Here is a 26,265-nt window from a genome sequence, read left to right on the forward strand (position 1 = left end):
CTTCCACGCTAGCTAGATGTAGGCAAAAGTTGGTCGTATTGACATGTGTGGAAATGAAATCAGCTTCATAACCAAATATTTCACATAAAAAGTAAAAATTAATAAGGCAGAGCAGTAGATAAGTTGAAGCCCAAAATAGCAAAAAATAAGTGTCAAACTTATAGGGCTGGAATGAAAAAGTTCAATGGCTTTATTTTGCCAAAACTTCATATTGTCCTTATAAAATTGAAAGCTAGATTTTCAAAGAATTTAATAAAGTTGTCTTTCCCAAGGAAAGCCTCATAAACATTTTAAAGTTTTATTTTCAACTCCAAAATTTGTTATTTAAGTCTGTTAAAATTTTAAATCTTCATTAATCTTTCAATTTAAATTATATCAATTATTGAATTGATAAAAAGGGAGAAAATCTGTCTTTTCTCCACAACAAGCCTTTTAGTTTATATATATTTTATTATTTCTACGCAGTTACAGTTCATAATAAATTTACATGTTTTTGTACTATTTTTAAAGTTTTCTGGCCTAGTAATGTTGTTGTAGCTTTTAAAATTCACAATACGTCGGAGTAAATGAAATTTTTGTGAGCTTAAATTTTATGACTCACAAGGTTTTTCCATGATTTACATTTTGGTTTTTGCCTGCCTAACAGTTGTCTTTTCTATTATGAACAAACGAAAATCAAATTACATTGAATTGAGAAAGAAAAGGAAGAAGAAGAAAGTACGTCCGCTCCTCACCTTATTTGGGTAAATGTGAATTTTCATGTTTTTATTTTGTAATTTTCCTTCTTTTTTGAAACGTTTGCAGCCATTAGAAACTTTTATCTATATGGAAATCTCATTTTTCATGTGTCTCTTTACAAACACAACGCACACACTTACAAAAGTGTCCAATCAACTTAAAAACCAAAAAGTTATCCAACTCCTCCCCGCACCAAAAATTGGTCAGTTGTCTGATTGGGATGACCTACCTACATTTCTTCATTATATTTCCTTTCCTTTTGGATCGGCTTCGACTAGGGCTTCGGGTGGGGCTTTCTGTGTTCGGTATGTTATAAGTCATTAACTTTCTAAATAATCGCCGCAGCGTGTCAACTTTGGTCGTTAAACTTTCATCAGTTGGACAAACGGTAAAGCCGGTGGGGAATGGCAACGTAAAAAATTAAGCGACAAAAAGAGGATATAGAGAAAGATATGAAGAGAGTGGATAGATAAGGCAGAGACGGTGGTGAGGTGCAAGAGAGGGCAAGTGTGAGAAGTGTGAGAACAAAAACTGAGCTAAAATTTATAGCAAGATATTATTTTCCGCTCGATGAGCACAGAAGTTGTAGGGCGACTTTTGGCACTCAGTGTGTCGCTCTTCTATCCAGTTCATGCCCCTATTCATGTCCCTATATGCCTTAAATCTGTGCCGAATTTCCTTCTCTCTCTCTCTCGCTCTGCTCCTTTTTCTTTTTTCTTTAATTTTTTTTTTGGTGTTGGTGCGTAACTGAGCACGAAAAAATGTGCCACATTGTGTGCCATAAATGAAGACATTATAAACGATGCTGTGTCTCCCTGTGCTTCTGTGTAAGTAAGTGCCCGCCCAAGATTAACGGTAGACATTGTAAGACACTTAAAGCTGTTGAAGATTTTTGAGTTACTTTATTGTTGGGGGTTCAATGAACTATATGATGATGCCCCCCAACCCACCCGCAAAAGACTGAGCCTCTCCGATGATATATATGTATATGTATGCCAGGCAAAATGGTTTCCCTCTTCTTTCAATTTTCATTCACGACCAGGTGCTGGGCCACATAAGAGTATAGTGACTGTGTGTTGGCGTGTGTGTGTGTGTGTGTAAGTCGGCTATAAATTTATTATATGAGCATTAAAAAACACCATTTAAAGCAATAAAAAATGTACACAACTGTCAAAAGGATGTTAATAACTGAAATTGAATGAAAATATCAACCGAAAATTGCTGAAAAATATTTTAAAACCAATTAAATCATTATTAAATATTAAGGATAATAAACTATACATAACTGTTGTTTTAAATGACAACATTCTCTTCTCAGAATTTTCTCTAAATAATATAAATAAGGTCTGGGTTTGGCATCTCATATATTAGGATTGCTAAGTAATGCATTATACATCATTTTGTTTTTATGTACATACATTGTACATACTTAATTTTCTTGTTTTCTTGGAAAATAATTTGACCAATTTCATTTTACCTTTAACCTTTTTTGGACTTTTATTTAAAATGGTATATTTCCTGCACCTTTATCAATTAATATAAGACTATATTTATAGAAAGTCATTCACACAGAAGGGAGAAATGAAAAAAACAAAGAACCCTATCATGCTATTGTGAAACCCTCAGGCTTGACTGAATCCAATTGGAAGCACTCTAACTTGGGCGACCAAGTAAAAAGGTTGCATTTAAGTATAACCTAGCTGGTCCCTCATCAAAAAATAATACATGAAAAAATGTAATGAAAAATAAAAAAACGAGAAATAATGTAGTACGTTTTTGTCAAAGCCGCAGCATTTTTATGCTTCAGGCCATAATTTACCTCTAGCCAGCTCGCTGGCTCCACGTATCTTTACTGCTTCACTCTGCAAGTTGGTTAAAAATCATTTTCTGCACATTTAAGCACATAAATTACTCATTTTACACACAGACAAACAGAGCAGAGCGAAAGACACACACACACAAATATAAATAACAAAAACATCAAATTGTAAAAGCAATGTCATATTGAATTTGTGTCTAAATCAAAATTGGCCAAAAAACGCAAAAACAACCAAAGAAATTACCCACAAAGAAAGAGGCAGCTAGAGAGAGAGATAGAGTATCAAAAGGTTATACCTTCACCATTACCATTGCTTTTGGCATTGATTTGTGCAATATTCTGGACACGGACACAAACACGGACATGCTTTCACATTATTTTCATAAATTTGCGTTCATTTCCATTTCCGTTTCCGTACTGCATAATTTCAAACGCCAAAAACTCCCAACGCAACAGCAAACCAAAAAAAAACCGAAACCGCTATCGAATTCCAAATGATTTATTGCGTTAATGTTCTATTTATGCGTTTATTTAATTTTAGCAGCAACCAAAAATATTAAAAAACATCCAAATTTCGGCCTCATAATTCTAAGTCCTCCATCCATTTATCGTTATCTCTCTACCTCGCTGTCTTTGCCTGGGTCTCTATATTGCTGTCAGGCTCATCCACTTGTCTACCATTTTGATTTGTTTATTATGCAAAATTTATTTTTTGGTTTTTTTCTTTTTGCTGGCGTTTGCCTCGCCGACTTCAGGCACACATTAAACTGCAAAATTACCATTTATGCAATTCATGCGGAAATACAAACAAAAGTCAATTTTTATGGCTAGCGGAAAACTGGTGACGATACTTTCTATAAGGGAAAGTAGAGGGACCAAGTTGGTGAGGCGAGCGGTGTGCGTAACGTGGCAGAGCAATCATTTTTTTAAGTGTTACCGTTATTACAATATCAGCTGCCGGAACACTTTTCCGTTTTTTCCCTCTTTTTTATACACACGTTAATAAATTTTTTGGTATATGTACAGAAATATATTTAATATTATACCACAATTGGGAAGAATAGCAGTTGGGTATATGGCAAAGAGAGAGAGGGAGAGAGGAAAAAGAACTGGCAGGACGCATCGTTTAAATGGCATATCAGAAAATGAAATTATTTTCGCCTCTTTTTTTTGGAAAAATAATTTGTCGCGTGACAAACGAGAAATTGCTCAACAGGCAGACGTACAGACAGCAGAGGCCGCTCATATTACGTATACGTAATGTGATCTCTTCTGTTTTTCATCAACTAACAGAGGGAGAAATAGATATATATATATACATATGTACGAGGTTCAGTCTCAAAATTTCTCCAAAGTAGAAAATAGTAGTTAATAGTTTAGTCCACTAGAATAACTACTAACATTGCGTATACGCAATAAAGATTAAGATAAATTTGAGAAAATGTAAACGTGGAAATGGATTTCAGAACTTTTAAGGTTACCCTCCATTTATAACTGATTTCCAATCTTTTAAAAAATGTTAAGGTCGTGCCAAGTCCTGTTATATCATCGGTCTAAATCGATTTCTCTTCATATTTTGAACAAAGTTTGACTTACTTACAATTGAAAAAGAGGACAAACTTATTTTAAGTTCAAGTGGCTTTAAAGCATAAATTTAAATAACAAGAAGCTGGTTTACAGCGACCAAAAATATTTTCCTGTCTTATCACGTACGCAATTTTATGGCAGCGACTGTATATATATGTATGTATATACGTGTGTGTGTGTGTGTTTGGGAATGGGGCTAACAAAGTTGTGATGGAAGATGGCATGACCAGAGAGCATAGACTACAATAAAATTATTCGAAAAACATTCTTGTTTTTTTTTTGTGTGAATTTTAATATGCTGCCAAATGAAAGAAGGCCAGATTCAAAGACTGGGACAGGGACAGATCCAGGCCTTGGACGCGGATGCTACAAACTTCTGTGGCATTTTATTTGTCACGCGTTTTTATCACTTTACGTGAGTGAGAAAAGTGAGAGAAAGAGCAAGAAAGAGAGTGAGTGAGTGGAGAGACCATTTGCAGCATCAGATTATCACATTTGCATACGCCGGCAACGCTTCGTGACAGGGCCAGCGCAATGACGACGACGATGAGGATGCGAAATGGGAAATGTGTATTTGCGGAGTGCGAATGGGGAATCAGTTTGGGTTTGCTGATGCCAGAATCATGTTGATGCTGACGAAGATGATAATGATGATGATGATGATGCGGATGATGAAAGCGAACCCCATATGTAGACGCAAAACCTTGTGACATGTGACACTTGGTATAAGCGACAAACCAAGCCGAAGCAAACCAAACCACATCCCCCATCCCCCATCCCCCATCCCCCACACCTAACAAGAACTGATCAGGATTGAATTACACACACACACACACACAATCCCAGAATCGGCCACTTTGATTGCGTATTTCAATCCGATGTATAAATGTGCCGCGTCTCTGTGTGTGTGTCTGTGTAAAAGCAAAAATGTTGACAAATATTTTATTATAACATTTTCTGATTTTATGGGTCCCCGGATATGAATCACTCTCAATACAAGCAACACACGTTGACACAGACAAGCAGTGGATCATAAATAGTAAAAGACACACACTGAGAACTTTGAGCGTGATAAATAATTGTTAAAGAAATACAAAATTTACTGAGAGTGTTTTAAAAAACAAAACCAAAAATGTAAATGAAATTATTGAAGTGTGTGGATATTTATTTTACTTTTGAATGATACAAATGTTGAAAGTAAAAGCTGAATTGTCTAACAGTGTGACCTTCCCATTTACATAATGAACTTCTTTAAAGAAGCCCCAAATTCATTTGATTTTCGTTTGTTACCTACCGTTTTAATCCATTGATTCCAGCAAAATTTAAACTCCTCTCTATCAATGAAACCATCACCGTTTGTATCAAAGACGGCGAATATCTGCTCGAGTCGTTCGGGAGGCACATCATAGATGTGACCCTTATCATTACGGAATAGAGCACGGCATATTAGTGTAAATTCTGACAGATTCAGACGGTCATCGCTGCAAAAAGAAAAATTATCAAATGAGTCAATTTATTATGAGTTGCAAGGATTTGCCAGTATTATATATGTATATATAACATCATAAATTTAAAAGCATACTTTTCAGGGCAAGCGCAATTTAAAATGTCAATTATAATTTAATTTATGCATGCCTTAATCAATTAACTTAGTTTCCATGCTTTTTTTTTTTGTTACATTATTTTCATTTATTTTTTGTTAATTTTCATCTATCGAGGCAGTTAATTCACTTTATTCTGTTTTTTTAATTTCATGCGATTTATTATTTCACTATCACTTAAACTTTTACATTTATTTTATTTTTTATTTACATTTCATTTGTTTGATGTTTTTGTTTTAATTATTGAAATTGTTAACACTTTTTGAATTAAGGTTCATTATGCTGTATTCATTTGCATTTGGTGTATTTATTTAATCATTTATTTTGAGGTTTGGTTAGAATGGCAGGCAATGTTTTGGTAGAAAGGGATAATTCTAGGTTGACCAATTTCAATGCTAATTATATTTAACTAATATTAACAAATTAATACATACGACAAATATTTGCTTGACTATTTTTTCTACATTTAATTTTATTGCCATTGTATTTTATTTGTGAATTTCATTTATAATGCATCAACATAAAATTATTGACCAAATTTATCTTTTATAATTAATGTGGTGTATGTTTATTTGTTAATTAAAACTGAAATGGAAATATTTACGACACTTTTGTTAAAACTCTTGACAGTGTTTTAATATTTTAATTTCAGTTAATTCTAAAAACCAACAAGTTCTGAGCTATGTATTCACATTAGACACACAAGAAAAACTGTCGTTTATCTCTAAAAAGCAACACTTTTTGAATTAGTAATTATTGTTAAGCTTTAGTTGAGTTCTATAGTTTCAGTTCACCTACCCATCCTTATCGAATGCCGTAAAACAAGCGTCCATTGCTGAACCGTTTGAATCGTCAATGACAATTGGCGGTGTTGGTGAATCCATAACTGCTGCTCCTACTGCTGCTCCGATGTTTTGGCAACCTGCAAGGCAAATAAACAAACCAATATGGCTCCAATTTATTTTCTTCTTCATATTTTTGCCCACCCTAGCAGCCACTAAAAAGAGTTCTCTCCCTCTTAATGAGGCAGCTAAAAGTTAAAGTGAAACCATCAATAATAACTACCCACACATACACGCACGGACATACACACACACACACACACACACACCTCTTCTCTTAGAGTTCGCCCGCTCAGCTTGAATGCTTGGCAGTTACTAAAACTACTGGCTTAAGCCAAAATAAAAAAATATATACAGAAAAAAACTGGAAATGCTTCAATAGATTTATCGAATAAACAAAAATACTTATATCTACACCGCCCGCGCTCAACTCTTGGCCTCGTCCATCCATTGTCATGGAGACGACGTCATCTTGTGGTTTATTTTATTTATTTGATTTTCATTGCAAGTGTGACGGTGAACGGTGGAACTGGGAGAGGTTTCCATTCCAAGGGGGCCAATTAGGAGGGATTGAGACGCACCCATCTGTATATCAGACCTACATACATCGCCATCCCCATCTCCACTCCCACATCCCCATCCATTTCCATTGCCGTTTCGATTCCATTCATTCATCTACCCACATACCCACATGTTTACAATGTCGCTTGGTGGCCCGGAGCGTTTCACCTGAAGGGTTTTGTTTAGCTTGTTGTTGTTGTTTTTCTTCTTCTTTTTGTAGCTAATCAAAAAGTGTGCATTGTATATCAAGCTTTTGTTGCAGCAATGTGTAGAAAATGTTGAAAATGCCTTTCACCTTTTGCTTAGTGCACAAATGCTAATGGCTGTAAATGAAACTTTTGACAGTTAACCTCGAATGCGGGCCCTTTAACAAAAAAAAAGACCGAAGAATAGCGGAGTCGATCATTGCTGTTCTTGCTCTATCCTGTTGCTGTTGTTTGCTGTTTTTTGCTCTTGGTGTTGGTGTAGGTGTTGGAGTTGGTGGCGAAGAACTCGTCAACAAGAACAAAAAAAAGTACAGCACACACGCAATACAACAATGTAACAAATTGCCTCTTAACTGCAACCAAGGCTTAACTGTTGGACGACGTTAAATCAAGTTCTATTCTACAAGGCCAACCGCTATTGCTGACATTTTGACTGGTTTTTTAATAAACACAATTATTCGGCTGTTAAAAACTACAAAGTTTCTAATAAAAAATGGTCATAATCAAAAATGCTGTCATAAAGTGTTAAGTCGGAAGCCGATAGATTGGTGTTTGGCACTCTTTTTAATGGTATGTAGGCTATCAAGAAATTTACATAGTGTTACTGATTTTCCTATTATTATTAGTTATATTACTTGAATCATTTTTTTGGTGAACATGTCACTAAACGACTCAAATGCATAACATACAAAATTTGCCAATTTATTGATATCTATTTAAAGCAGTTTTTTAGTTATTAAAGTAATTTTCTCTTTCTCGTTTCGCAATAAGCTGTTATATACGATTTATTCTGAGTGGCTATCTCTGCAACTCCCTTTTTTGTATTTAATTTTCATGTACTGTGAAAATCCTTGCATTATTCTTTGACTGTATGCTTACCTTTTAAGGGCTAATCTTTCACATATTTCCCCCTAACCATTTTCTCTTTCCATTGACAATGGGACTACAAACACAAACATATATACATGGAAGCATAAGCCACAAAGCCATAGATTTCCATTTAACTTTTAGTCCTATTTCAGCCACAGACTCGACTCAACTGGATTCGACCCTTTGGTTGGTTTTTTCTTGTTCCTTCTTTGTGACTTGAAACTAATGCGCAGCAGGCGATAAATTTAAATTTATATATATCTCTATGTAGCGTATGTATATATATATTCATATACATCTATGTATGCATGTGTTTACTTAATATTAAAGATTTATGCACAATATGTTGCGTTTACTCCGTTGTATGTCGTTTCATAGGTAAAGGGGCCAGGAAAAAAGGCCTAAATAAAAATACGAAATATTGGCATAATTTATGTGGCCTTTTGTGGCCCCCCATGAATCAGCAAGAAAAACAAAAAATGTTCAGATTTTTCTACTCTTTAAATTGGCAGAGAAAAACAAACAACAGAACATCCGGAAGTTAAATACAAATATTTACATATGTATATATTTTTACTTTTTACCAAAAGTCAAATAATGGCCACGACTTTGTCATATACTGTGTCCAATTGCTGAAAATCTGTATCTGAACTCGCAACTCTATTGTTTTGGTCTCTTATAATAAATAATGCCTTTTAGCCCACTGCTCTTTATAGACAATAATATGGCCATTTCTCTTACCAATGCAGAGTATAAAAATGCGCATAATTTCAGCTCAAAGCACTAAAAGCTAAAAGCAAATCCTCCTCAGCAAGCAAAACCAAAACAGAAAAACAAAACACTAATTGAAAACTATTTTTGGACTTATTTTCCTCTTCAGACCCGGCATCTGTGTCTATCTCAGGGGGCCTTTTTGGGTTAAATATGTAAATTGGATATAACGCGAAATGTGCAAAACTTTTGCTGCGAAGCAATTTACGCGGCATTAAGTAAAACGCGTGCGCACACCTCACCTCAGCAAATCAGAGGGAAAAAATACAAGTTTTGCTTTTTTTCCTTCTTCCTCTGGTTGGGTGTTTTCTTTTTTTGCTGAAATTGTTTTCGATTAAAGTTGTTGTCGACGTCAAAGTCATTGACTAAATAAAAAGCATCATAAAATGCCAGCCAAGTAGCTAGAAGTGTGGAAATGGAGTAGAATGGTTTTAGAAGGGAAACAGTATATGCTGAATTTGAAGGGGAGGGAGGGGGAAAAGCAAACTTTGACAATTTGAAGAGAAACAATGGAAGACCAGCACGTGTCCTGATTATGAGGTTGACTGCCGTTTTCAAATAGTAGTTGATCCCTGACACAGGTTACCGGTTATTGAAGTGGCCGAAAAAGGTCAAGACTTTAACTTGTGACACGAAACAGATTTTGCTCTGTAGGTAAACTAGTCATAGTCATTCCATTACTGATAACTATTTTAGAAGACCAAATTGGAAATTAAGTATCCCATTCATAGGAAAATAACAATTTTTCTAAAAGTCTTTACTAGAAGTAAAGTCAGAATTTACTTTGATGTTTCCGCCATGAATTGTTAAAAACAATTAACGAATAGGCTATGTGGAATCGTTATCAAGCTCTTTTACACTAAAAGTAATTACATACATACATATGTAAAAGTCAGAAAATGAAGTCAGATTCAAGATAGAGTAATTACATTTCGTCAGTGAATCGATTCAAAACTTTCTAATGCTCTTCTTTATCCCTCCCGAAAAAAAAAAAAATGAGAAATCCACAAAAACTTTAAGCTTCTAACATAAATCAGCAGAGAAGTTCTTCCATGGTTTCTGCTCCAGCTTTTGGCCCCCGCCCAATTTGCTTCTTCTCTGGGCTGCTGTGTTCGTGTTACTGCTTATGCTTCATGATTTTCGCTCCCATCGACAAAGACGAATGAAAGTCTTGCATAATTTGCCAGTAGAGCGCTGAAAAGTAAATTACCGCCTAAGACTTCCTGTTTTTCCTCTGATGGTGCTCGCGTTGTCGACGGGCGTCAAAAGTGGCTTGTCAAGCTACCGAAGATGGGATCAGCTAATAAACCAAACTCATTCCATATCAAGAAACGAAAAAAAAAAACGGAATCAGGAAGGAGCTAAGTGGCGCGAAGCATTTAAAAAGCAAACGCTTCAGGGTTATATACCGACAATTGAATTGCCAAAAAAAGGAAGAAAAAATAAATAAAATAAATTTAGCAGCTGCTGCTGTTGGTAGGTTTAAGGGAATGGGCGAAGGTAATGGTGAATGGGGCTGCCTATAAAAGACTTTCAATTTTTTGTTCGTTTTTGCGACGTTCGCTTAATGCAGGCACGTCAGCAGCTCCCCCGACCCCTCCCACACACACACACATACATATGAGAAAGGACGACTGGGCAGACATTGATGGATACGCAAGTTGAGGAATGCCACGTCAGCTCAGCGGCAGAAGGTTGCCTTCCTTTTCGCCTTTCTTTCTTTTCACCGAGTAGGTGTCAGTCAGTTCCACACACAGTTCCCCTCGGTGCCCCATTTTGCCAGTGAGTCCGTCATTCCTAGCTGCCAGGGACATGTCCAATGGGGATCGGTTTGGATAACAAACAGATAACTGTGATTTGACATGTTTATTTTTATTACCCATTTTAAGTATATTTGGTATACGCACAATTTTCACATATATTTCAGAATCAAGAATAGAATGTTCGCAAAGTAAAAGTAGGGAAAATGTTGTTGTTTTTTTGAATACAATCTCAATTGACTGTTTACCTCATTTTTTTTGTTAAGATCACTTAACAAATTTAAATTTAAGCATATGTTAAGGAATTGAAGAAGTTTCATCTGATGTCTTAAGATAAAGAAAAGCATTTCATTAACTATATTACTGATACCATATTATGGAAATAGTAATTTCATTTCATTATTACTTCACATGGATCTTTTGATTTTGACTTTGCAATACCCCTTCAAGATTTATTTGTGACTACGCTCCTTTAATTCTTTTTTTCATCTCATTCCGCTAACCAATCGGTGTGTATGTGTGTGTATTTACTGGCTTTTATCACTTGTTAGTATCTAAAAATACGTGGCGCACATGCCGCCTTTCATTTCATTTCATTTTATTCCATTCCGTTTTTGGTTTTCCTTACCTTGCCGCCGCTTAAATACAGAATGATAAATTGCCATTTTGACTGCGGTCTCTGGTATACCCCTCCATTCAGCCTCTCCGCCTTCCCTTTACTACATACTTCCCTAGCATTTTTTTCCTGCCTTGCCGTACTTTCATGTTCACCGCAGCGTTTCTGAAATGAACTCAACTCTTGCATGGGTTTTAGTTTGCTGTCGGTTTGTCTGCCATACCGCCGCCTAAACAAAGCCCTAAAACAAACGCACACACACTTACACACTTTCACACACACATACACACACACTATAGAAGTTTTCGGGGGTCTCAAATTGGCCTGGTTTTTGTTTTTGGATGTATTTTTTTGCCGCATTGGTTGAAAAATTTTCGAGTTACGCGCTGCTGATGTTGACGCCCAGATAACACACTAGCAAAAATATCCCAAAATGCGGACAAAGGTGCAAGGAGAATGGGGAATTGAAGGAAGGCGAAGCGGAATGATGTGGAACAGCGCATAGTTTTTGGGTGTTGCGTTAATGGCATCGTTCGGATCGTTGAGTTTACTTTTCTAAGGTGGATAGGCACGCACAGTGCATCAAGCTTGATGGTCGTTAACGAATTTCGACTGAAAACTAATTGGAATTACAAGTTAAAAATTATTTAGAATACATACAAACTACACACTTTCTAAGAACCCAGCATTTATGACTCCTAATAGTTTTCAAATCAAGTTAAGTATCTTGATTAAATGTGTACTTAAATATGATATTCATTTTTATCTTTTCCTCTTCTAGTCTGCTTAGTCTCTATACAACTCTATTCGATAAACACAATCTCTCTTTAGTGTGTGTATGTGTGTGTGTATGAAAGACTACTAATACGAGCTTGCCATCCACACACAATTACCCATAAAAACCCTTTAGCATTACACTAAATGTGCCCATTGCAGCTTATCCCATTCACTTTTGCTGCCCCTCTCCTTACATATGTAGAACCCCTTTCCACATATAATAAAAAGAGCTGAAACGGAAGAAATAAAGGGACTACAAAATAAGAGTCACCACGAAACCAAACTCAATTTTGGGCTGAAACAACCGAAAAAGTCGCCAAAAACTTCAAATGGCAAATGGAGCACAACTTCATTTAAAAGGCATTACGACAGAAAAACACACTTCGTCCTACAGTCAACAAGCAACAACAGTTTGCACCTTTTTTCGGCCAAAAGCGTCGACATAAACGTTGTTTTGTTGCTACTTGGTTGTCCCTTGTTGGCTGATTGCGGCGCTAAGCGATGCCAAGGAGTAGTGGGAGGGTATAGGTGGCCATTAGCATTTTTTATGCATTAATGACAAGCCACAAAAATGGACACATCGTCATGCATATGAATGAGAGAGAATGAACAGGAATTGAGGCAAAGCAGGCGAATGGACCTATTAAGAGGGTTATCCTCTTCATGTGTGTGTGTTTATCTGACACAACAACTGACAATAGACACACAAAAACTCATCACACTGTGCAGGATCACAGAAAAAGCAAACCAAGCTTAACTTTATTTTCTTCAAATTGATTGAAACGCAATATACCCTGGAAACTCTAATTTCAATCCGTCAAATGATTACAAGCTAAATTCTCATCTGAAAAGTATGCTTTGAAAATTTTATACTATCAATCAGTAATATCACTCTAGATTATTACTGGAAATTTGTTTTTATATAGTAAATAATTGGTGATCTTATGATCTCATTTCATTAAATTACAAGATATTCGTATCCTTTAGTTTTTGTAGTAATTTTTCTTCATGCAGTCATTTATGCCTCGCTTTAGATATCTATACCCATTTGTTATCTGACTTTTACATAAACAAAAAAGCAAATTAAATTTTTGACAAACTGCGCAGTAGTTGTCGGTTGCAGTAGATAGATGGCGCCATTGTTGATAAGCCTTGGCAATTGCGGATGTTTTGAATAATCGATGCTTCCTGCTCTTTCAGCAAGTTCACGCTCCCATCTCACTCTAAGTGTGAGTGTGTGTGTGTTTCTGCTTCCATGTGTGTGTAAGCAATTTTTTTTCACTTTAGATTTTCCATCATAAATTTCAATTTTGAATCGCTAGCAATTTCACATTCATATGCAAAAATACCACCATACAAATATATTTTGCGTTTTGCTTCTCTTTTTTTATGACTTTCCATGCATTTTTATTTGCCAATTAAAAACAGCCGCAGGATCTCGCTGTGCCATCAAATTGCAGCGAATTTAAATACAAATTGTTTGCCGCATTCTCCATTTTATATATATGTATTTTCTTCATTTTTTGGTTGGTTTTTTTTTTGTTGTTTCCTCTCGGCGGGGGTGCAGCACCTGTGCTCAGCCAACGCAAAGGTAAAATAGCAAAGCACACAAATTGCACAGTGTTGCATTTAAATTGCACATTGAACTTTGACATTTTGATAGCCTGGCATTTGCCAGAGCCCAGACCCAGACCCAGACCCGGACTCGGCGATAGAAGATTGAACGTTAGGATAACAGCAGTAGGCAAACATGAGCTCAGAGACCGTCGAAACCCAATTTATTGGCAAAATATGCAAGTGAAACGAATCGTAGTTAAATTGTAAACGAAATGTCAGATCCGTTAGCTATAGGAGTTAAGTTAGGGCCCATTTCCAAATAAAATGTTCCTGCTAGTTTACCTTATTGATTGCGTCATGAAAGATTGCAAAGATTTGCAAAACAAATTTTACAAGCAAAGAGACAAACTGTTCGCTAGATAAATAGGCAAAAGCACGATTGCAAGTACATACTATGACAATTTACCCGTCTTTGCTCTTACATACCTACAAATCATAATTTGTGAAGTCGATTTGTCGATCAACATTGAAAAAACAAATGCAAAATGCAGGAAATTCGTTGAAATTGCTGAGACACATTCGAACACAAAGGATATATGTACGTAAACCCTTCACCAAATGTTAATAGGTTTACAAATCCAGAAAGAGTCTCCTTTTTACCAACTGAATAACATGAAAGAACTTGTGTATTTCGTGCTGCAAAAACACTGCACATTTTTTGGGCAACATTGATAGATATAAGACAAACATAATCAACATGTAAATCTGCCTTTAAGGTATCATATCTGGCTATTAGTAGACAACACTATAAATTTAACTAACAAAAAAGCCCCCAAAACATTCATTTGCTTGTCTGGGAGATGATTTGAATTCAATTTTTGGGGCCACTTTAAATTGTCTTACTCTGCAAGCCGGGTCAAATAAATTAAGTAGCTTAGGCAGAAAGAGATAGAGATAGGTAGAAAGAGATAATATGAGACAAGTATATAGAGAAGAGAATAAGGGGTGGTGAAACTAAAAGGGCCCAAAATGGTTTAAGCTGCTTAAAATTACAGAGGCGGTCCTCCCCTCTAGCTCACCCATATAAAGCAATCAGTTGATGTCCCTGTTCCGTCCTGCCCTGTCCAGTCCCTTTTTGCTTCATTCGTCACACAAAAGACAAAGTCTGCCTAATAACAATAAAAGGCTAGATAAGCAGAAAAACCAAAAACAAAAAAAAACAAAGCAAGAAAAAACTAAGAAAACAATAAATTGGAGAAAAGAAAAATTGATCCTTAAAGCAGAAGCAGATGCCCTGATTGATTGATTGATTTAAATTAAAGGCATCAAGTGATACTGGTGATGGACTGCAGCTTTTGATCCAGGGGCTGGTCCTGCTAGTGAGCTAATTTGTCCAATCAAGGACAATTGTAAATTGCTTTATGTTGGCTGCTTAACTTCATCGTAATGTCATTTCTTCAGGACACTTCATGTCCTCGTATTTTATGACACAAACAGGCGGCTCGGAATTTACGTTGGCATACCAAATAAACCAACAAATCAATTTGCCAGGTGCCAGAAAGGACACCAGCAGCAGGACCAGGCCTAGGCTCTGCCTAAATTTTAGCTTCATTTCACTCTTGGTTGAGATTTATGAGCCAAGGGCGCGTGAGCCTGGAAAAAAATGCCGAGCAGAGAAAAAAAAAAACACCAGAGAAAACCAAACCAAACCAGAAACCAAACCAAGGCAGAGGAAAAAAAAACAAAAAGTGGACGAGCAAATTGTTTTTGCTTAGCCCGGCGCCGAAACTTGCGCCTTGGGTCAGGAATTGAGCAGTGAGAGAAGCAGAAGCACAGGCAGGAACAGCATCAGGATTAGGACTGGCAGTGCAAGTGTATGTCCGGGGTGATGTAGCGGGGGTGGCAACTTTGGCTGACCAGTCAGCATTTATTATTTATAATAGTCGGTCCGGCTTTGCTTTTTGCCTGCCATTTAGTTTACCTCCACAGAAACTCACTCCCACTCCTTTCACTCTGACTTGGCATTTGGCAACCTTTTCTAATAGATGACAGCCAAGCCCCCTACCACCAATGGCCAGGCTGAAGCAAACCCATTCCCCAAAATTTTTGTGCCACATTCAATTGCTTCACCCGTTTCTCATTGCTGCTGTTGCTTCCGTTGTTGTTGTTGTTGTTATCAGTAAACATTTTATTGTCACACACTTGGCACAAATGGGACCGGCAATGGAAATGAAAATGGGGAATCAGTATCGGGAAAAGGGTCGTCGTCATTCTCATGGATCTTGCAATGGATTCGTTTTTGCTCTTTGGCAATCACAGCAGCAAATAGTCAACAATGTGATTTGTTTTTCCAGCAACTTGGGCATAATCAATTTGGAATAGAATTTGCAAAAAGAGATTGTTCAACAAAACATATTTGAATTTTGAAAGATTAAAGAATGTATATATATCATTCAGAATAGAAAAGTTTTAACATTGCGAATAGCTTGTTATTGGTCACCCAATGGTCTTAAAGTTATTCTTAGTTTAAACTTTGTTTTAATAAACAAAATATAGATTTGTCGGGATAACCAAAAGCTTTATAAATCTTTGGGCATTTATGTAAAATAAATTTGAAATTTCTAAAGAAACTCGTCAATGTTTGTTATTAATAATTTCAGAGCACATCGATTATGATTAAATGATAAAAATAATGCAATGTACTAAAAATCAGCTTATAAAAATATAACTATTGTTTTTTGCGAGTACTTTGAAACTTTTTATTGCCAACGTAATCTGTGATGCATTTTATTTAAAGATATTAAATATCCTAGAGCACTTAAGCAATCGTCTTAGGAATTTCTCTATTCACTATTCATTTGCCTTTTTTATTTCTTTAGCTTTTGTGATTTTTTTTTATGCTTTCTATCTGTTTTTTTGTTTGTTTTTTTTTTGTGCCGGTCCGTTAAGCCTTTTTTGTCTTTTGACTTATTGGTTTTGCTTGGCCATTGTAAGTGAAAAGAAAAAGAAGAGAGAAAGAAAAAAACAGATACTACCCATTTCCCATAACACAACGAAATATTCTGTTGCATTGACCGCTCTTCTTTGTGCCAGTATCCAGTGTCCTGCGTCCTGTTTGCCAATTCCAACACACACATGAAAGGGGCGGCGGCTACTACTGTTTGAATGTTTGTTCACTGCCATGGCCTTGTGTCCTTCTTGTGTGTGTTTACTGTCTTATATGTATGCGAACAAAGATAACACCCACACAGACACACACACACACACACACACACACACACACATACAGACAGGGCTCAGAAGGAAGGAAGAAGCAATGGTGTAGCTCTAAGGAAAAGGTCGCAATGGCGGCAACATAACACAAAATGTGTTGCACAACGGAAAAAATGCCCGAGATTGCAACAAGCGAAAAAAGAAATTAAATATATACATATGTATATCAGGTTACATATCGCACATACAGCTTTTTCTTTTTCTCCTTTGTCCCTCTCTCGCTCTCTTACTCTTTTTGTGTACAATGCGCTCTGTTTGTAAAACAAATTTGTATATCATTTAAATTAATATAAACAACATTCGAGAAGGACGATGTTTGTTCTATACAAACCGATACTTTGTAACAAAAAATTGGATAATTGTAAACAAAACATAACATAACATAACATAAAATATTTTTTTTAAATGCATGAAAGTCATATTAAATTTGTATCCCCAAGTCTGTTTTGCTTTTTTTTTGGATTATCCAAAACTATATTATTCTAGAGAAATGCAATCGATACAGATGGTTAATACCAGGAACATAAAGTTTCTTAAAGGTCTTTTTAGCCTACATTAAGTAGTCGTTCAATAATTTATTTTTTCTATAGGTTTTTTTTTTGTGTTGATACGAATCGTTTCTATTGATGACTATCATCAATTCTCTTTCTGTTTATTTTATGTAGATGATTTATTTGCGTAATGTATTCTTGAATAATTCGTCTTTTAGTAAAATTAAGAATTCAGTGATCCGATTCATTCGTTTCGTTTCGGGTACACAAATTGCCTAATAAATGGTTAAACTGCAACGACATATATCATCTTAGCGAAAACCTTTTAGAGGTACTTATTTTTTTTCAATAAATTGGATTTATAAACTGATAAACAAAAAGTTAAAATTAACACTGTCTATTATATGATTATTGACATCAAAAGTGTATCTATTTATTTTTGACTCTATAAATAACACATTAATTGGCCCGCAAAAACTTTATCTTTCCGGTAATGGCCTCTTTCGGATAACTTGGTATACAAGAAAACTCAAAACTCAAGTCAATTTTTAAATGCCTGACGTTGGAGCAATTTTATTGCAAGTTTTCATCGTTTCCATCTGTTCTCGATTTCAGTTTAAGTGCCACTGCCGCTTCTTGTTTTCAATTAAACGAACACCCCTTCCGTTTGCCACGCCCTACTTGAACCAACCATCCACCCACACAACCGCCCACCTACTCACACCCAACTGTGTACGCCCCAATCGTTGCTTTCATTATTACCAAACAAGAGCAACAACAACAATAACAACGAAAAACCATGAAAATTTGTAGCCGCAATATTGAAAATGCGCCGTATTTGGGTTTCCTCGCCAAAGTAGCTTGACTATATACACACAAATTGAGCAACAAAACAATAACAAAAACAGCAACAATTTTTACATTTTACCACGACATAGGTAATGCCCTTTATTAAATTGGAGCTGTGACTTTAACTCGCTTAAGTTAACTTAATGCGACATTAATCGCCGATATGTAATAACTCGAATAGAAGACCATTGATTTTGATGGTTAACGTACTCTTCTGCTTGTGACTTTTATATACCCTATTTACTATATGGCTAAAGGGTACAACAATCGGCAGCAGATTAAGTTCATGCCATGTTGCAGTTACAGTTACAGATTTTTGCCATATTTCTGCTCCCCTTTTGAAACACTTTACTAAGTTTTTTTTTCATATTATTTTTGTTATTTTTATTTTTGTGTTGCTTTCCTTTAGTTCATATTCATTTTTGCTTATTTCTGATAGTGTAGCCCAAAACAAATGTTGCCCGAAACCGATTTGGTAACTCCAACTCAGCCACCACCCCAACCCCTTTTGATTCCTTTTCCACAGACCTATTTGGGTACCCTTTCAGACTCTTTTCGTTTGCGCTTTTCAGGATCATTGGCAACGGGTATGAAATTGTTGTTTGGCATCACGAAGAAATGATGGCGAATGGGTGAGTAGTGGTGCAAACAAACGTTGCGAAAATATGTCACAACATTTGTTACACATTTTCGGGTCAATTTTTTATTGCAACGCCAAGTCCCCCAATCTCCCCTTCCTAAGTTTGCCCCATGCCGCCACCCCTTTGCAAACATATATGTATGTGAGTATAGTAGTAAGCAACATTCAGTAACCGACCGCCCCCATCCACCACTCATATGAATACTACAGAAGGAGCATTGTGTCGCAGCTGTTGGTAACTGCTTTTGCCTTTGGTTATGCTCCCCTGCCCTTTTGCCTCTGGATCCGCCTTTGCCTTCATTGTTCCCCCTTTGGTTTTTTGTTGCCATGTCGTTGACACTAGCCTGTCTTTTAGTTTCATTCAATTAAAAGCTGCTCAAGTGGAAAATCGTAAACAGTTTGCCTCGAAAAATGGCTTCACAAATACTGATGTCAGACAAATGACATTTTAATTCAAAAAACAAAAGTATGCAAAAAAATATAATCTATACAACATTTGCATTTTCTTTTGGTATTTGTCTACACAAAATACACAAATGAAATAGATATTATTTCATTTCATATTATTGATCACCAAAAAGAAACTTTAAAACTCAAAGTCGGCAAATTCAAACTATTATAGTAGAGTAATGTAGTTAATACTACAGAAGTTGCCTCAATTAGACCACCATATTTGTGGATCTGACGGCTCTTTAGATGTTTGATTTTGATTTTAATAACACAAAATTAAACTTCTAAAGAAATTTTCAATTAACCAAATAAATTGTTGTCACTGCTTTTAGGAGATCTAACAGAAAGTTTTTAATTTCGAGTAGAACTAGTCTCAAAAAATGTTGAATGCCTTTACTGAGTCAGGTGAGCAACTGAAAAATATGAGTAAAAAAGAAAATTAACTTGGTCATTTATTAAAAAGTGAGTCAAAATGAATCAATTGTAAACATAGTTAAACTATCTGTATTGATTCATCAATTATAACATATGAAGTTGATTTTTGATACCCAACCCATTCAATCGATTCTTCCTCTCAATGCATGGTAAATTTTGGCACGTAACACTGAACTCAGATTTAGTTGCACCTACTAAACTAACACATACTTGTACATATATGTACATACATACATACATATGTATGTATTTGTATGAACAATATAGTCGAGCGGTATATAAGCACGCGAACAAAGAAAATAACGAAAAATTAATTATGCACAACAAACGACAACGAGAATGACCCCCAACAGAGATAGAGATAGACATGGAGAATGAGAATGAGAACGAGACATCGAATGGAGCAAACACGAGAACACACAAATCCAATGACCGCCCAGCTGTCCAGTAATTGTTGTTATAATTGTTATGTGCAATCCCCGTCTGCCCAATGCTCTCACTCTCTCTCTCTCCAACGAAAAACCTATGGGCAACCAGTCACGATTATTGTTGAGCTTGGCACGGGCAGGGGCAGGGCGAAATTTCTAGGTTCGAGGTTGGCAGAATGTCGACCGCAAATTAATTTACAACGTAAACTGCAAAATTGAAAATTATGTTGTAATTACTCAATTCTGACGTTTTTCCCATTGACCCAAATTTATGGGCCACACACACAGCAAATACACACACAAACTCTAGAGAGAGAGAGAGAAAACTAGAGACTGAAAGGAACAGAGTGCGATTCAGTGAAGCAATGGAACTAGCATACCAGCAGCTTCTTACCTACATATCTGGAAGCAGCAACAGCAGCTTGAACCTTTGTGCCAATTTAAATGCGTAATTATAACGAGTAGTAGAGAGCAGTTAGAGTTCTTGGAGCTGGGTGCTCGGTGCTCGATGCTGGGCCTGCATATTAATTACGTTACGGTGAAGGACCCGACGATTGTAAAGGAGGAGGGAGGCAACAAAATCTTTTGCCATTGCCAAAGGCAAAGACAATTGGAATTTTAATCAAGGATCAGCATGGGTAAATTTATTTAAAAGGAGGCGAGGCAAACAGCAATCCATTCCTTATCCCCCCCTTGGCTAGCTGGTAATCTGGTCCGCATGTTTCAGGTATTTCAGCTATGAATACCTCGAATGCCTTTTGTGTATAATGTGGCATAGTCTTGGACAATGACTGTAAGATGATAAGGCGAAGAGGGGAGTGGAGGGGCTAATTAAGAGTGGAATGACAAGCCAAAGAAATTGTTCAATGGCATCATCATCGTGATTGCGCCCCATTTACTATAATTCAATTCACAAGCACTTCAAAATTGACTTCAAAATGCTTTTGAGTGGCCTAAAATCGATCGAGTATCAACAGTTTCCGTAGTGTAGCGGTTATCACGTGTGCTTCACACGCACAAGGTCCCCGGTTCGAACCCGGGCGGAAACAATAACTTCTTTTTTTTGTATTGTTTTTTTACATTAATAATAAAATGTTTTTCTTTTATCAGAAACCACATTTACCTTATTTCAATTACAATTAGATTTATGTTGTTGTTCAATAAAAAAATATAAAACGATTTATGTGATAATCAAATCATAGAAAAATTGTCAATTAGATTTCCATTGGGTTTAGTTAATGCTATTTACTTTTATTTTAAAATATAAAGCCTTCAGTTTGATAACAAAATTGACTGCCATAAATTTAAATACAAAATATTTCAAGCATAGACCATATTTCATATTTTCTAAGTTTTGAACCATAATCAAATTTTAGAATGAAAACAAATCTTATCAATTTCAATTAATCAATATCATTAATGGCCTAAACACAAAAATTATTTATGATGTTACCAAAAAATAGAAAAATTTATGATTCTCATACAGCGAAAATGTTTTCCTGTGTGAAAAACGCTATGAAAACGCGTTCAAACGGGGAATTAAACCAGAGCAAGTTCAAAGCTTTCATATGAGCTTAAAGCTGCAAGACCCATTTACACTTAAAGAGAGTCATCGAAACAAATTTAAAATTACAAAATTATTTAAAATAAATGAAATTGCATAAAACACTCGATTTAAATGTATTTATTACTCATGACCTTTACCAGAATATGTTTTGTCTCTTAAAGGGCATTCTCTCAGTCTCTCTTTCTCTCTTGTTTAACCCCTCACTAACAAAACATAAAAATGAGTCAGAGCTTTGGCTACTGTGTACCACTCTCGCGTGTTGCCGAATCTTATCAATTTGGCTAAACAACAATCAAATTTTGATGACTTACGATTGTGGATCATCTTGTTAAGAAGTGGTTGTAATTTATAATATATTTGCACTTGTTGAGGTAGTCGGAAAATAAATGTATTTCTTATAATTGCCGCAAATTCACAAATAGTCGCAATTTTGCCGGCAAAACGCGTGTGTCAGCTGTGAAAGCTTTAAGAGAACTGAAAACTTCAAGCAACCAGCTGACTTTCTACCCCAATCACATACAAATGTATGTATACAATTGTTATGAATGGGCCACGCTAAGCTTATCAGTTATTGAAAAAAAATATATAATTATTACGTTATATTTTACCAAGTTTTATTGAATTATCTGCTGCGAGTATATGACAAAATTTACCACAGGGCATATCAGCAAAAATTATTTCCAGGTACTTAGTACCCTCAGTTTTATGTTTATCTAGAATAAAATTAATTTTCATGGAATTAAATCATTATATATGTATGTATATATGTATATACCAAAATAGGACTGTGGTGAATTAGGTGTGTGAAGGATTGTCAAATGCTGAGGGGCCGGAAGGGATAAAACAACTTAAAAGAAGTTGATTCAAAGTTCATTCGTTAACCAAAATGCATTCATAAGCAAACTATGAAAATTGACAAAAATTAAATTTATAAATTTCCAAAAATGCCGTCTGAAAAAAGGCGGATTACCCAAAAAATCTTTATAAATTATAGAAAAACAATTCTTAACGAATCTAGCTTTGCGTTTGCAAATTATTTTTAGGTTTTTGGAATGGTCAGGCCCTTTCCTGTCTAAATCCGGCACTGCAAAGGGTTATTTACTTATTTGCAATATTGTTTCAACGAATTATATTTTGTGTTTATTACTTTTAAATTTTAAATAAAATAATTTAGATAACGAAAGCTATACAACAACTAAAATGGTAAAACAATTTGATTTTCCGTTGGTTAATAAATAGAGCAAGCATTAAACATACGTAGACTAGTGCATATCTTAATCTAGACTACAAGTTATAACTATTTAATTAGGTTTCATTGGGTTCACTTTAGTCCCGCGTATGATCGCGTATCCAATCTAGATATTCCGTTACACGTGTATAGACACCTGGATAGCCGGGTTCGCCACATTTATTGCCAAAGGATACAACGCCCAATTGGACCCAGTGAGAGTCATAGCGCATCATTAGAGGTCCACCAGAATCACCCTAAAACAAAAGAAGCACATATCATTCGGATCGAAAGAAAGAAGAAGAATCATTTATGCCAATCCCACCTGACAAGCATCTACACCACCGTCGGAGTAACCAGCACATATGAAATTCTCATTGATCGGCTGGAAATAACTGCGATCGCAATCCTCATTACGCCAAATAGGTAACTCGGCCTGACGTTGGCTAGTTGATTCTTTGCCACCGTAATACGTTGTGCCCCAGCCAACGACGGTGGCTCGGCGTCCTGGTAAACGTTCTTTAGGCGGCTGGCGAATTCCACGGGGCAGGCAAACTGGTATCACATACTTTGATTTGCGAACTGGCTTATCTAGTACCAAAATTGCAATGTCGTTGTAGAAACCAATACGAGAGAAACTATAAATAGGAGAGATTGCCATCAAAACAAGTCGATCGAGAAGCATCACCTCCAATCCTACCGTTCGTGAGTGCGGACTTCTTTGACGGCAAAGGTCACAGGATCTGATGGTTCAGCATCGGTGGATAGATCAATATCACCCAGACGCACTGTAAATTGCCGGGCAGCAAATCTAGAAAAGATTTCAAAAGTATTATGTAGTTAATTCTCTAGGCGCATTAATTAAACTTACGGTTTCTGGCGCGAGTCACGAGTGCAATGAGCCGCTGTGAGTATATACTTTGTGCCAATTAAGGAACCTCCGCACCAGAATTCCGTACGTTTTGGTCCATGCAAGAAAATAGCCGCCATCCAGGGCCATTGACCATTTGGAGCTTCTACGCCACCCACAATCCGCCCCGTGGAATACTCCTGTTGTCCACACTCGTCCGGATCGACAATATTGTTTGCTATCTCATCGAGACCCTCGGGTTCCAGAGGCTCCTCTGTGGTTGTTGTTGTAGTGCTAGTCGATGGTTTTATTTGTGGTATTAAGACTAGACCAGAAGTTGGTCGTGTTGTAGGTCGGGCAGTTGATGGGCGAACGGTTGTACGTTTGGTGGTGTGTTGAGTAGTGGTGGCTAATGGTTTTTTGGTGGTCAACTTGAGAGGACGCTGTGTAGTCAAAACTGTGGAGGCACTTTCCGGAACCGACGACAAGGGACAGCATACACCAGGAACAAAGAGACTCTTGAAGCAAAGCGATTCACGAAGGCTGCTTAAATTAAGAAGCAAAGCAGGACAACTACTCAAGTCCTCACATCGTCCAGGACGTCCACTTGGTGTCTTGCAGTAGTTCTCGACGTCTTTGGCTGTCCCAGCATCTTCGCTGGCCAAAGCCAACTGATCCAGTGGCCGCAATGTTGTCGAACTGATTAAAGGCACGCTAATGGTAGTAGTTCGTGGTGTTGTGGGAATTTTGATCTTTTGCTGCGATTGTTGAGATCCTGATACCACCTGCGTCTGGGTTTCCTCAGTGGGCTTCTTGAGTTTCTGCTTATTCTTGTTCTTCTTCTTTTTCTTCTTTTGCTTAAGCTCTTTGTTCTCCACAAACATGGGCTTACCAGCAGCATCATTTGTTGTTACATCAATGCGTTTGGTCAGTACTTGTATGGCACTCAGATTAGCCGGTTTACCAGCTGGCAACAAACTATTCGCGGAGAGTGTGGAATCCAAAACCTTTCCCAATACACCAGGAATGGCTGTAGTCGATGTCGTTGCCAGTTCTGTGCTGGAGTATGAAGAAGTAGAGCTATTCTCACTCTCCTCACTGGTACTTGTGCTTATTGTACTCGATACGCTGCTACTTCCATTCTCTGTTGTGCCCTCTTGCCCGCCTCTAGTCATATCGACCAGCATGTGCCCCACATGGTTTAAGGCACCCAGAGTCTCCGATATGCGATGGAATGTCGACTGGGAAAGCAAACGTGGCAGCGACAGCGACTCATTGCTGCTGCTTTCAGTCTGATCTTCTTCACTATCATAGTACTCGCTGGAGTCTTCTTTGTCCTCACCATCTTCGGCATCATCATCATCGTTATCCTCGTAGGTGGAGGATACACCACTGGCACTACTCACGCTGGCACTTCCACTGCTACTGCTAGCTTCCAGGACGGCGCTCAGCTGACGACCCAAGCGCGTGTCGTGCAAATGTGGCTGAAAGAAAGACGCTGCCTTAATGGTTAATGGTTATGAATGTTCGTCTTGCCAACTAGTTCATGCTCAGGGACTTACCATCGTTGGTTAAATGCATCGGTTGCTCATTGTCAATATCGTCAAGGCCATCTATGACCGGTATATGAAAAATGACAGCTACAAGAACTAAAAAAAAAACAAGTTGTAAATATATTAGCTTAATTTATAAATACTAAGAAAGGTTTACGTTATTATTCATTCATATATTCTTTGTGGGCTGTAATAATTCTAGTCTTTTCGCACTGACCTGACCCACTCTCTTTTTCTTACACGACTTATGCAAACCTGAACCGATGTACTGATTGTATAATATCGAAAATTGGCATTACGCACATCTCGGTAGACCTCCTAAATGAGAAAGTATGTCGCCTAAGGTACATACATACAAATGTCTTCCCTCACCAATGCGACTCTGTTCAACTGAAGCGTTTAAAGTTTATTTAACGCTATGTTTTTTTTTCTTGCTGTAAGTTTTGTTTACTTTGCCGTGACATAATCTTATTGTGGGATATCTCTTTGGGTACGTTGTGGCTGGGTGCTTGTTTAATGACTTGGCACTTTGCTTTCTTACACTTCCTGCAACAGTCCCTGATTATTCTTTATGTAAGTTTAACTTTTTACTTCAAGGTCGCTTGAAGATTTCACTTAAAAATAAAACCCAAAACACAAAAATTGATTATCTTTCTTCAGCTGAATTTTGGGTTAAGTTGCTACAGTTTTTTTTTTTTTTTTTTTGGTATATTGCTTTTATTGCCAGGCTCATTAACATTTTTCGAGGTGTGCACTGCAACTTTGTCACTTTCACTTGGTATATAAAATGGCCCAT

The 26,265-nt window shown here is 36.7% G+C and overlaps 2 protein-coding genes and 1 non-coding gene across 4 annotated transcripts in view; 1 reads left to right on the plus strand and 2 right to left on the minus strand.

Moving 5' to 3' along the window:
* The window catches only part of LOC6649761 (nicotinamidase), a 28,474-nt gene extending 6,177 nt beyond the window's left edge, over positions 1-22,297 (minus strand). The window contains exons 1-3 of one of the 2 annotated variants that reach the window (XM_002072353.4): positions 22,150-22,297; positions 6,544-6,667; positions 5,439-5,625 (exon numbers count right to left, since the gene is read on the minus strand). In XM_002072353.4, coding sequence (XP_002072389.2) covers positions 5,439-5,625; positions 6,544-6,667; positions 22,150-22,162 — 324 coding nt within the window. In that variant the 5' untranslated portion in view covers positions 22,163-22,297. Of the gene's footprint in view, positions 1-5,438; positions 5,626-6,543; positions 6,668-6,856; positions 6,881-22,149 lie in introns of those variants that run through there. The other variant, XM_023179723.2, reaches the window with a different exon arrangement.
* On the plus strand, positions 21,248-21,320 carry Trnav-cac. The gene has a single exon. It is a non-coding gene; the product is annotated as a tRNA-Val (tRNA).
* Positions 22,298-23,067: 770 nt separating the features above from the next.
* On the minus strand, positions 23,068-25,543 carry LOC6649763 (serine proteinase stubble). The gene is made up of 5 exons (XM_002072354.4): positions 25,479-25,543; positions 23,938-25,414; positions 23,767-23,877; positions 23,392-23,704; positions 23,068-23,323 (listed from the first exon to the last, which is right to left on the minus strand). Exons 1-5 carry the CDS (start codon positions 25,495-25,497, stop codon positions 23,165-23,167), a joined length of 2,079 nt encoding a protein of 692 aa, XP_002072390.3. The 5' UTR covers positions 25,498-25,543; the 3' UTR covers positions 23,068-23,164.
* Positions 25,544-26,265: the final 722 nt, after the last annotated feature.

This window comes from Drosophila willistoni, chromosome 3R (genome assembly GCF_018902025.1).
Source record: "Drosophila willistoni isolate 14030-0811.24 chromosome 3R, UCI_dwil_1.1, whole genome shotgun sequence".
NCBI classification, from domain to species: domain Eukaryota; kingdom Metazoa; phylum Arthropoda; class Insecta; order Diptera; family Drosophilidae; genus Drosophila; species Drosophila willistoni.

Excerpts from the sequence above, each read along its gene's own strand:
- LOC6649763 (XM_002072354.4), bottom strand. Across the intron at positions 23,705-23,766 it reads GAAGTCCGCACTCACGAACG|TTTCTCTCGTATTGGTTTCT; the intron begins GTAGGATTGGAG and ends TCCTATTTATAG. Across the intron at positions 23,324-23,391 it reads GTGGTGTAGATGCTTGTCAG|GGTGATTCTGGTGGACCTCT; the intron begins GTGGGATTGGCA and ends CTTTTGTTTTAG.